General features: G+C 37.1%; 1 protein-coding gene across 1 annotated transcript in view; it reads left to right on the top strand.

The window, feature by feature from the left end:
- The window catches only part of LOC106581442 (trichohyalin), a 74,531-nt gene that overhangs the window by 40,341 nt on the left and 19,856 nt on the right, over positions 1 to 14,334 (top strand). Inside the window, exons 3-4 of the mRNA XM_014163506.2 lie at positions 12,293 to 12,368; positions 13,643 to 13,840. Coding sequence (XP_014018981.2) covers positions 12,293 to 12,368; positions 13,643 to 13,840 — 274 coding nt within the window. The remainder of the gene's footprint in view (positions 1 to 12,292; positions 12,369 to 13,642; positions 13,841 to 14,334) is intronic.

Genomic DNA, 14,334 nt, shown 5'->3' with positions numbered 1-14,334 from the left:
TATCCAATATGTATTACTGTGATTATAGTGTCCAGTGTGTATTACTGTGATTATAGTATCCTGTATGTATTACTGTGATTATAGTATCCAGCATGTATTACTTTGATTATAGTATCCAGTATGTATTACCGTGATCATAGTATCCAGTGTGTGTATTACTGCGATTATAGTATCCAATATGTATTACTGTGATTATAGTGTCCAGTGTGTATTACTGTGATTATAGTATCCTGTATGTATTACTGTGATTATAGTATCCAGCATGTATTACTTTGATTATAGTATCCAGTATGTATTACCGTGATCATAGTATCCAGTGTGTGTATTACTGTGACTATAGTATCCAGTATGTATTACTGTTATTATAGTATCCAGTATGTATTACTGTGATTATAGTATCCCGTATGTATTACTGTGATTATAGTATCCAGCGGGTATTACTGTGATTATAGTATCCAGTATGTATTACTGTGATTATAGTATCTAATATGTATTACTGTGATTATAGTATCCAATATGTATTACTGTGATTATAGTGTCCAGTGTGTATTACTGTGATTATAGTATCCTGTATGTATTACTGTGATTATAGTATCCAGCATGTATTACTTTGATTATAGTACCCAGTATGTATTACCGTGATCATAGTATCCAGTGTGTGTATTACTGCGATTATAGTATCCAATATGTATTACTGTGATTATAGTGTCCAGTGTGTATTACTGTGATTATAGTATCCTGTATGTATTACTGTGATTATAGTATCCAGCATGTATTACTTTGATTATAGTATCCAGTATGTATTACCGTGATCATAGTATCCAGTGTGTGTATTACTGTGACTATAGTATCCAGTATGTATTACTGTTATTATAGTATCCAGTATGTATTACTGTGATTATAGTATCCAGCGGGTATTACTGTGATTATAGTATCCAGTATGTATTACTGTGATTATAGTATCCAGTGTGTGTATTCCTGTGATTATAGTATCCAGTGTTTATTACAGTGATTAAATTATCCAGTGTGAGTATAACTGTGATTATAGTATCCAGCATGTATTACTGTAATTATAGTATCCAGTATGTATTACTGTGATTATAGTATCCAGTGTGTGTATTACTGTGATTATAGTATCCATCGGGTATTACTGTGATTAGAGTATCCAGCGGGTATAACTGTGATTATAGTATCCAGTATGTATTACTGTGATTATTGTGTCAGTATGTATTACTGTGATTATAGTATCCAGTATGTATTACTGTGATTATAGTATCTAATATGTGTTACTGTGATTATAGTATCCAATATGTATTACTGTGATTATAGTGTCCAGTGTGTATTACTGTGATTATAGTATCCAGTATGTATTACTGTGATTATAGTATCCAGTATGTATTACTGTGATTATAGTATCCAGTGTGTGTATTACTGTGATTATAGTATCCAGCGGGTATTACTGTTATTATAGTGTCAGTATGTATTACTGTGATTATAGTATCCAGTATGTATTACTGTGATTATAGTATCCAGTATGTATTACTGTGATTATAGTATTCAGTATGTATTACTGTGATTATAGTATCCAGTATGTATTACTGTGATTATATTATCCAGTATGTATAACTGTGATTATAGTATCCAGTATGTATAACTGTGATTATAGTATCCAGTATGTATAACTGTGATTATAGTATCCAGTATGTATTACTGTGATTATAGTATCCAGTATGTATTACTGTGATTATAGTATCCAGTATGTATTGCTGTGATTATAGTATTCAGCGGGTATTACTGTGATTAGAGTATCCAGCGGGTATAACTGTGATTATAGTACCCAGTATGTATTACTGTGATTATAGTATCCAGCGGGTATTACTGTGATTAGAGTATCCAGCGGGTATAACTGTGATTATAGTATCCAGTATGTATTACTGTGATTATTGTGTCAGTATGTATTACTGTGATTATGGTATTCAGTATGTATTACTGTGATTATAGTATCCAGTATGTATTACTGTGATTATGGTATCCAGTGTGTGTATAACTGTGATTATAGTATCCAGTATGTATTACTGTGATTATACTATCCAGCATGTATTACTGTGATTATAGTATCCAGTATGTATTACTGTAATTATAGTATCCAGTATGTATTACTGTTATTATAGTATCCAGTATGTATTACTGTGATTATAGTATCCCGTATGTATTACTGTGATTATAGTATCCAGCGGGTATTACTGTGATTATAGTATCCAGTATGTATTACTGTGATTATAGTATCCAGTGTGTGTATTCCTGTGATTATAGTATCCAGTGTTTATTACAGTGATAAAATTATCCAGTGTGAGTATAACTGTGATTATAGTATCCAGCATGTATTACTGTAATTATAGTATCCAGTATGTATTACTGTGATTATAGTATCCAGTGTGTGTATTACTGTGATTATAGTATCCATCGGGTATTACTGTGATTAGAGTATCCAGCGGGTATAACTGTTATTATAGTATCCAGTATGTATTACTGTGATTATTGTGTCAGTATGTATTACTGTGATTATAGTATCCAGTATGTATTACTGTGATTATAGTATCTAATATGTGTTACTGTGATTATAGTATCCAATATGTATTACTGTGATTATAGTGTCCAGTGTGTATTACTGTGATTATAGTATCCAGTATGTATTACTGTGATTATAGTATCCAGTGTGTGTATTACTGTGTTTATAGTATCCAGCGGGTATTACTGTGATTATAGTATCCAGTATGTATTACTGTGATTATTGTGTCAGTATGTATTACTGTGATTATAGTATCCAGTATGTATTACTGTGATTATAGTATCCAGTATGTATTACTGTGATTATAGTATCCAGTATGTATTACTGTGATTATAGTATTCAGTATGTATTACTGTGATTATAGTATCCAGTATGTATTACTGTGATTATTGTGTCAGTATGTATTACTGTGATTATAGTATTCAGTATGTATTACTGTGATTATATTATCCAGTATGTATAACTGTGATTATAGTATCCAGTATGTATTACTGTGATTATAGTATCCAGTATGTATAACTGTGATTATAGTATCCAGTATGTATTACTGTGATTATAGTATCCAGTATGTATTACTGTGATTATAGTATCAGTATGTATTGCTGTGATTATAGTATCCAGCGGGTATTACTGTGATTATAGTACCCAGTATGTATTACTGTGATTATAGTATCCAGCGGGTATTACTGTGATTAGAGTATCCAGCGGGTATAACTGTGATTATAGTATCCAGTATGTATTACTGTGATTATTGTGTCAGTATGTATTACTGTGATTATGGTATTCAGTATGTATTACTGTGATTATAGTATCCAGTATGTATTACTGTGATTATGGTATCCAGTGTGTGTATAACTGTGATTATAGTATCCAGTATATGTATTACTGTGATTATGGTATCCAGTGTGTGTATTACTGTGATTATAGTATCCAGTGTTTATTACAGTGTTTAAATTATCCAGTGTGAGTATAACTGTGATTATAGTATCCAGCATGTATTACTGTAATTATAGTATCCAGTATGTATTACTGTGATTATAGTATCCAGTGTGTGTATTACTGTGATTATAGTATCCAGCGGGTATTACTGTGATTAGAGTATCCAGCGGGTATAACTGTGATTATAGTATCCAGTATGTATAACTGTGATTATTGTGTCAGTATGTATTACTGTGATTATAGTATCCAGTATGTATTACTGTGATTATAGTATCCAGTATGTATAACTGTGATTATAGTATCCAGTATGTATAACTGTGATTATAGTATCCTGTATGTATAACTGTGATTATAGTATCCAGTATGTATTGCTGTTATTATAGTATCCAGCTGGTATTACTGTGATTAGAGTATCCAGCGGGTATAACTGTGATTATAGTATCCAGTATGTATTACTGTGATTATAGTATCCAGTGTTTATTACAGTGATTAAATTATCCAGTGTGAGTATAACTGTGATTATAGTATCCAGCATGTATTACTGTAATTATAGTATCCAGTATGTATTACTGTGATTATAGTATCCAGTGTGTGTATTACTGTGATTATAGTATCCAGCGGGTATTACTGTGATTAGAGTATCCAGCGGGTATAACTGTGATTATAGTATCCAGTATGTATAACTGTAATTATAGTATCCAGTATGTATTACTGTGATTATAGTATCCAGTATGTATTACTGTAATTATAGTATCCAGTATGTATTGCTGTGATCATAGTATCCAGCGGGTATTACTGTGATTAGAGTATCCAGCGGGTATAACTGTGATTATAGTATCCAGTATGTATTACTGTGATTATAGTATCCAGCGGGTATTACTGTGATTAGAGTATCCAGCGGGTATAACTGTGATTATAGTATCCAGTATGTATTACTGTGATTATTGTGTCAGTATGTATTACTGTGATTATGGTATTCAGTATGTATTACTGTGATTATAGTATCCAGTATGTATTACTGTGATTATGGTATCCAGTGTGTGTATAACTGTGATTATAGTATCCAGTATGTATTACTGTGATTATGGTATCCAGTGTGTGTATTACTGTGATTATAGTATCCAGTGTTTATTACAGTGATTAAATTATCCAGTGTGAGTATAACTGTGATTATAGTATCCATCATGTGTTACTGTAATTATAGTATCCAGTATGTATTACTGTGATTATAGTATCCAGTGTGTGTATTACTGTGATTATAGTATCCAGCGGGTATTACTGTGATTAGAGTATCCAGCGTGTATAACTGTGATTATAGTATCCAGTATGTATTACTGTGATTATTGTGTCAGTATGTATTACAGTGATTAAATTATCCAGTGTGAGTATAACTGTGATTATAGTATCCAGCATGTATTACTGTAATTATAGTATCCAGTATGTATTACTGTGATTATAGTATCCAGTGTGTGTATTACTGTGATTATAGTATCCAGCGGGTATTACTGTGATTAGAGTATCCAGCGGGTATAACTGTGATTATAGTATCCAGTATGTATAACTGTGATTATAGTATCCAGTATGTATTACTGTGATTATAGTATCCAGTATGTATTACTGTAATTATAGTATCCAGTATGTATTGCTGTGATTATAGTATCCAGCGGGTATTACTGTGATTAGAGTATCCAGCGGGTATAACTGTGATTATAGTATCCAGTATGTATTACTGTGATTATAGTATCCAGCGGGTATTACTGTGATTAGAGTATCCAGCGGGTATAACTGTGATTATAGTATCCAGTATGTATTACTGTGATTATTGTGTCAGTATGTATTACTGTGATTATGGTATTCAGTATGTATTACTGTGATTATAGTATGCAGTATGTATTACAGTGATTATGGTATCCAGTGTGTGTATAACTGTGATTATAGTATCCAGTATGTATTACTGTGATTATGGTATCCAGTGTGTGTATTACTGTGATTATAGTATCCAGTGTTTATTACAGTGATTAAATTATCCAGTGTGAGTATAACTGTGATTATAGTATCCAGCATGTGTTACTGTAATTATATGATCCAGTATGTATTACTGTGATTATAGTATCCAGTGTGTGTATTACTGTGATTATAGTATCCAGCGGGTATTACTGTGATTAGAGTATCCAGCGGGTATAACTGTGATTATTGTGTCAGTATGTATTACTGTGACTATAGTATCCAGTGTGTATGTATTACTGTGATTATAGTATCCAGTATGTATTACTGTGATTATAGTGTCCAGTGTGAGTATTACTGTGATTATAGTATCCTGTATGTATTCCTGTGATTATACTATCCAGCATGTATTACTGTGATTATAGTATCCAGTATGTATTACTGTGATCATAGTGTCCAATGTGTGTATTACTGCGATTATAGTATCCAGTGTGTGTATTACTGTGATTATAGTATCCAGTATGTATTACTGTAATTATAGTATCCAGTATGTATTACTGTGATTATAGTATCCAGTGTGAGTATTACTGTGATTATAGTATCCAATATGTATTACTGTGATTATTGTGTCCAGTATGTATTACTGTGATTATAGTATCCAGTATGTATTACTGTGATTATAGTATCCAATATGTATTACTGTGATTATAGTGTCCAGTGTGTATTACTGTGATTATAGTATCCAGTATGTATTACTGTGATTATAGTATCCAGTGTGTGTATTACTGTGATTATAGTATCCAGCGTGTATTACTGTGGTTATACTATCTAGTATGTATTACTGTGATTATTGTGTCAGTATGTATTACTGTGATTATAGTATCCAGTATGTATTACTGTGATTATAGTATCAAGTATGTATTACTGTGATTATAGTATTCAGTATGTATTACTGTGATTATAGTATCCAGTATGTATTACTGTGATTATTGTGTCAGTATGTATTACTGTGATTATAGTATCCAGTATGTATTACTGTGATTATAGTATCCAGTATGTATAACTGTGATTATAGTATCCAGTATGTATAACTGTGATTATAGTATCCAGTATGTATTACTGTGATTATAGTATCCAGTATGTATTACTGTGATTATAGTATCCAATATGTATTACTGTGATTATAGTATCCAGTATGTATTACTGTGATTATAGTATCCAGTATGTATTGCTGTGATTATAGTATCCAGCGGGTATTACTGTGATTAGAGTATCCAGCGGGTATAACTGTGATTAGTATCCAGTATCTATTGCTGTGATTATAGTATTCAATGTGTATTACTGTGATTTTACTATATCAAGGTAAAAGGCAAACATTGGAACAGCGTCACAGCTGGAGGATTCCGTTTGTTTGTTTATGTCTGATTCGCTCGCTGTCTGAGTACTAGGTCCACACACACACACACACACACACACACACACACACACACACACACACACACACACACACACACACACACACACACACCTGCTTTTCTGAACATTAGGTCCCTGCATCTCAGGAACGCTGGGAGGGAAAACCTGGTGGATTGGAGCGGATTAGAAAGCAGTTTCCCATTGTCGGGTCACCCATACTGAGGAGGACACAGTGACCTCTGAACCCTTCCTGGGAGACTGGGGATTAGCCCTGCCTGTTCTGGCATTCTGGCACACATTTAACACACACACACATGCACATACACACGCTGACACACACACATGCACACAGCTCTAATTGTCTCCTCAGAGCTTTATGATAGTGTTGGTTTAGCTGTGAGGGTTGTTTGTGTGCTATTTGGACGGATTTCTCCATGGTGATGGCTTGGTTTTGTTTTTCAGAAATGTGCCTGTCCCCTTGGGCAAACATTCCACCATTTTAGTTGTTCCTACCAGATGGATGACAGTCTGTCTCTATGACCTCAAACCAGTCATGAATATAAACGTCTGATATTATTTGACAGTTTAATCTACGCTGAACAAAAATGTAAACGCAACATGCTACAATTTCAGAGATTTTACAGTTACAGTTCATATAAGGGAATCAGTCAATTGAAATCAATTCATTAGGCACTAATCTATGGATTTCACATGACTGGGAATACAGATATATGCATCTGTTTGTCACAGATACCTTATTAAAAAAGGGGTGTGGATCAGAAAACCAGTTATTATTTTTATTTTTGTATTTATTTTTTATTTAACCTTTATTTAACTAGGCCACTCAGTTAAGAAACATTTTTTATTTACAATGACGGCCTACCAGAATGCCTGTGGGGATGGGGGCCAGGATTAAAATAAAAAATCTAATAAAAATAAAGGACAAAACACACATCACGACAAGAGAGACACCACAACACTACATAAAGACAGACTACACAACACTACATAAAGAGAGACTCCACAACACTACATAAAGAGAGACACTACAACACTACATAAAGAGAGACACCACAACACTACATAAAGAGAGACTACACAACACTACATAAAGAGAGACTCCACAACACTACATAGAGACTCCACAACACTACATAAAGAGTCAACACTACATAAAGAGAGACACTACAACACTACATAAAGAGAGACACCACAACACTACATAAAGAGAGACTCCACAACACTACATAAAGAGAGACTACACAACACTACATAAAGAGAGACTCCACAACACTACATAGAGACTCCACAACACTACATAAAGAGTCAACACTACATAAAGAGAGACACTACAACACTACATAAAGAGAGACACCACAACACTACATAAAGAGTCAACACTACATAAAGAGAGACACTACAACACTACATAAAGAGAGACACCACAACACTACATAAAGAGAGACACCACAACACTACATAAAGAGAGACACCACAACACTACATAAAGAGAGACTCCACGACACTACATAAAGAGAGACAACACAACACTACATAAAGAGACTCCACAACACTACATAAAGAGAGACACTACAACACTACATAAAGAGAGACGCTACAACACTACATAAAGAGAGACACTACAACACTACATAAAGAGAGACACCACAACACTACATAAAGAGAGACACTACAACACTACATAAAGAGAGACACCACAACACTACATAAAGAGAGACACCACAACACTACATAAAGAGAGACACCACAACACTACATAAAGAGAGACTCCACAACACTACATAGAGACTCCACAACACTACATAAAGAGAGACTCCACAACACTACATAAAGAGAGACTCCACAACACTACATAAAGAGAGACACCACAACACTACATAAAGAGAGACACTACAACACTACATAAAGAGAGACGCTACAACACTAAATAAGAGAGACACTACAACACTACATAAAGAGAGACACCACAACACTACATAAAGAGAGACTCCACAACACTACATAGAGACTCCACAACACTACATAAAGAGAGACTCCACAACACTACATAGAGACTCCACAACACTACATAAAGAGAGACTCCACAACACTACATAAAGATAGACACTACAACACTACATAAAGAGAGACTCCACGACACTACATAAAGAGAGACTCCACAACACTACATAAAGAGAGACTACACAACACTACATAAAGAGAGACTCCACAACACTACATAAAGAGAGACTCCACAACACTACATAAAGAGAGACACTACAACACTACATAAAGAGAGACACCACAACACTACATAAAGAGAGACTCCACAACACTACATAAAGAGAGACACTACAACACTACATAAAGAGAGACTCCACAACACTACATAAAGAGAGACTCCACAACACTACATAAAGAGAGACTACACAAAGAGAGACTCCACAACACTACATAAAGAGAGACAACATAACACTACATAAAGAGAGACTCCACAACACTACATAAAGAGAGACAACATAACACTACATAAAGAGAGACTCCACAACACTACATAAAGAGAGACTCCACAACACTACATAAAGAGAGACGCCACAACACTACATAAAGAGAGACTCCACAACACTACATAAAGAGAGACTCCACGACACTACATAAAGAGAGACACCACAACACTACATAAAGAGAGACACTACAACACTACATAAAGAGAGACACCACCACAGCACTACATAAAGAGAGACTACACAACACTACATAAAGAGAGACACCACCACAGCACTACATAAAGAGAGACTACACAACACTACATAAAGAGAGACTCCACAACACTACATAAAGAGAGACACTACAACACTACATAAAGAGAGACTCCACAACACTACATAAAGAGAGACACTACAACACTACATAAAGAGACACTACAACACTACATAAAGAGAGACACTACAACACTACATAAAGAGAGACTCCACAACACTACATAAAGAGAGACACTACAACACTACATAAAGAGAGACTCCACAACACTACATAAAGAGAGACTCCACAACACTACATAAAGAGAGACTCCACGACACTACATAAAGAGAGACTCCACAACACTACATAAAGAGAGACGCCACAACACTACATAAAGAGAGACTCCACGACACTACATAAAGAGAGACACTACAACACTACATAAAGAGAGACTCCACGACACTACATAAAGAGAGACACCATAACACTACATAAAGAGAGACCTAACACAACACTACATAAAGACAGACACCACAACACTACATAAAGAGAGACACCACAACACTACATAAAGAGAGACCTAAGACAACAACATAGCAAGGCAGCAACACATGACAACACAGCAAGGTAGCAACACATGACAACAACATGGTAGCAACACAACATGGCAGCAGCACAACATGGCAGCATCACAAAACATGGTACAAACATTATTGAGCACAGACAACAGCACAAAGGGCAAGAAGGTAGAGACAACAATACATCACGCGATGCATCATGCAGCACGGCACATCTCCTTCACATAGAGTTGATCAGGCTGTTGATTGTAGCCTGTGGAATGTTGTCCCACTCCTCTTCAATGGCTGTGTGGAGTTGCTGGATATTGGTGGGAACTGGAACACGCTGTAGTACACTGTAACGCCCTGGCCATAGAGAGGGGTTTTTTGTTCTTTATTTTGGTTAGGCCAGGGTGTTACATTGGGTGGGCGTTCTATGTTCATTTTCTATGTTGTCTGTTTCATTGATTTTGGCCGTGTGGCTTCCAATCAGGCACAGCTGTTGTTGGTTGTTGCTGATTGGGAGTCACACATATAAGTGCCTGTTTTTCCGTTGGGGTTTTGTGGGTAATTGTTTCTGTTAGATTATTTCCTAACAGGACTGTTTTGCTGTGGTGTTTCTGTTCAGTTTTGTATAGTGTTCTTACGTTAATTAAAATCATGATGAACACTAACTCCACTGCGCCTTGGTCTACTCTCTCTCCCGACAGCCGTTACATACACGTAGATCCAGAGCATCACAAACATGCTCAATGGGTGACATGTCTGGTGAGTATGCAGGCCATGGAAGAACTGGGACATTTTCAGCTTCAAGGAATTGTGTACAGATCCTTGCGACATGGGGCCTTGTATTATCATGCTGAAACATGAGGTGATGGTGGTGGATAAAATGCAATTGTGTTTGTTGTCCGTAGCTTATGCCTGCCCATACCATAACCCCACCATGAGGCATTCTGTGAGGACGACGAGCACGCAGATGAGTTTCACTGAGACGGTTTTTGACAGTTTGTGCAGAAATTCTTCGGTTGTGCAAACCCACAGTTTCATCAGCTGTCTGGGTGGCTGGTCTCAGACGATCCTGCCGGTGAAGAAGCCGGATATCTAGGGCCTGGCCTTGCGTGGTATCACGTGGTCTGTGGTTGTGAGGCGGGTTGGAAGTACTGCCAAGTTCTCTAAAACACAAGGTGCACCTGTGTAATGATCATGCTGTTTAATCAGCTTCTTGATATGCCACACCTGTCAGGTGGATGGATTATCTTGACAAAGGAGAAATGCTCACTAACAGGGATGTAAACACATTTGTTCACGAAATGTGTAAGAAATAAGCTTTTTGTCCATATGAAACATTTCTGGCCTCTTTTATTTCAGCTCATGAAACATGGGACCAACACTTTACATGTTGCGTTTATAATTTAGTTCAGTATAGTAGTTATGTTATGTTGTTGAGGAAAGTGTAGTGTTTAATACTTCTAGATTCTCCAACCAGTAATAATCAATTCGTGGTGATGTCATGTTTAGTAGACAGGGAGTTATGTTGTGTTGACTCACTGTGTGTTTTCAATGTGAGATTTGATATTGTTGTATTAATGTTGTATTAACATTGTATTAATGTTGTATCGATGTTGTATCCACGTTGTATGAACGTATTAATGTTCTATTAACGTTGTATCGACGTATTAATGTTGTATTAACGTTGTATCGATGTTGTATTAATGTTGTATTGACGTATTGACGTTGTATCGACGTATTAATGTTGTATTAACGTTGTATCGATGTTGTATTAATGTTGTATTGACGGATTGACGTTGTATTGATGTATTAATGTTGTATTAACATTGTATTGATGATGTATTAATGTTGTATTGACGTTGTATTGATGTATTAATGTTGTATTAATGTTGTATCGATGATGTATTAATGTTGTATCGATGTTGTATTGACGTATTGACGTTGTATTGATGTTGTATTGACGTTGTATTGACATATCGATTTGTATCGATGTTGTATTGACGTTGTATAGACGTCGCATTGATGTTGTATTGACGTTGTATTGACATATCGATTTGTTCCGATGTCGTATCGATGTCGTATTAACGTGGTATGTCTGTTTTATTGATGTTGACAGTGAGAGGATGATGGAGTCCCATCGTAAAGCCTTGACCAAGATGGAGGATGACTACAGACAGGAGCTGCCCTTCAAGGTACACTGTGGTTCCTATAGTCTAGGATAACTTCATCTCCTAGTCTTCCTCCCTTCCTTCAGCAACACAGAATTGCCTCAGCAGATACAAAGTCCCATGTTTTAAATAAATGCAGAAAAACATTCTAATCCAAGTCAGAGGAGGTGGTGATATTATCATGATGACAGACCACCAGTCCAGTCACTCTCACACCAAGCTCTCTGTGCAGTGAAGACACGACACACCCCCACGGCTGAAATGTGTGTTGTATTTGTTTTATTGGTCTTATCCCCTACGCCAGTCTGGTGGTGGGGGTTAGGGAGGGTTAGTGAGGTTTCAGCCTCAGCACGGCAGAATTACCAAGTCTTCTGATTCCCAGAAAATTACACTGGTCTCCCTCCAGTTTCCTGCCCCTCACACAGACGCTCACCAAGAGAGAAGGAAGTGGTCTCTCTCTCTCTCTCTCTCTCGCACACATTTTCACACACTCACTTACTCACACAAACGCACACACTCCTCCCCTGTCCCTCACACGGACATGTACCCAGAGAGAAGGAAGTGGTCACGCAAAGTCACTCACACACGCACCCAACCCATGCCCCTGTACTCAAAGAGAAGTAAGCAGTCTGTCATTCCTACACATACTGTGCTGTACATACACGCAAGTGTGTACATAGGCAGTTGCATACAGACACACTCACTATGTACACACACTCTCACACTCACTCGCCCCACCCCAGTGCCCTGACACGCAGTCTCTGATCTCTCCTGCGCTTTGAAAAATATGGTGGCCTTGGCCAAGCCTGACTAAAAATACATTGCATGCCACCAGCCCCCTTGTTGTTTTTCCATAACAGCCACAACAATAGTTTTTTTTATATCCCCACGAATTCAATATTTCACAGCCCATCTGTGTCAAAACACTCAAGTCAATGCAGCACTCTGTGACAATCTTTTTTTGAGCGCGAGCTCTCTCAATTTTCTCCTCTGCAAATAAAACAACTGAAAGAACTGCCAAATCAGAGTAAAAGAAGGAGAGAGAGGGGGTTAGGGGAAAATAGGAGGGTGGAGAAGGAAAGAGATGAGCAGAGGGACTGTTTTCTCTACTTTGGTGTCCATCACTCAGCTATTTCACGCCAAGCTGAGTATACAGCCTATAATGTTTGTGTCATTCCAGTGTGTGTGTGTGTGTGTGTGTGTGTGTGTGTGTGTGTGTGTGTGTGTGTGTGTGTGTGTGTGTGTGTGTGTGTGTGTACAGGTGCTTGTTGTAAAGTCTTATATGTCCACATCCCCAGCTACAGGCGGCTCTGGAGGAGCAGAGGACCCAGAATGCCGTGCGTCTGAAGGAGCAGGAAGAGGAGCTAAAGAGGGAGGCGGGGTTAGAGCTGGTGATTGACAGGGAGAAGAGTCGGGAGCTGCTGCTGCAGTACCAGAGAGAGAAGGAGCAGCTGCTGCTGCAGTACCAGAGAGAGAAGGAGCAGTGGCAGAGGAAGGTAACAGTTGCAGTGCTATAGAGATGGTTACTGCCTTCTGTGTATGTTGTACCAATCACAGTCCTGAAAGGAGTAGTCAATTCCATATAACTATCACTGCTGTCTCTCTTTCCCTCTCTCTGTCCCCTCTTAGTTCTAGTATTTATTTGAATGTAGGAGAGATGTCAGACAGATACAGTCAAGCAGCGAGTAACACAGGGGCTCCAGGTCTGCAGACAAGCACAATGTTCTGAGAACAAGATTGAACAGAATGTCCCTCTTTTTCTCCCTGTATATCTGTCTCCCTGTCTATTTGTCTCCCTGTCTTTCTGTCTCCCTCTCTATCTCTGTCTGTCTCCCTGTCTGTCTCCCTGTCTCTGTCTCCCTGTCTATCTGTCTCCCTGTCTATCTGTCTCCCTGTCTATCTGCCCTCCAGGAATTAGGCTGTGACTTCCTGTCTATCTGTCTCCCTGTCTATCTGCCCTTCAGGAATTAGGCTATGACTCCCTGTCTAT

This window comes from Salmo salar, chromosome ssa20, assembly GCF_905237065.1.
Source record: "Salmo salar chromosome ssa20, Ssal_v3.1, whole genome shotgun sequence".
Classification (NCBI taxonomy): domain Eukaryota; kingdom Metazoa; phylum Chordata; class Actinopteri; order Salmoniformes; family Salmonidae; genus Salmo; species Salmo salar.
This window is presented reverse-complemented; position numbering and strand designations above follow the sequence as displayed.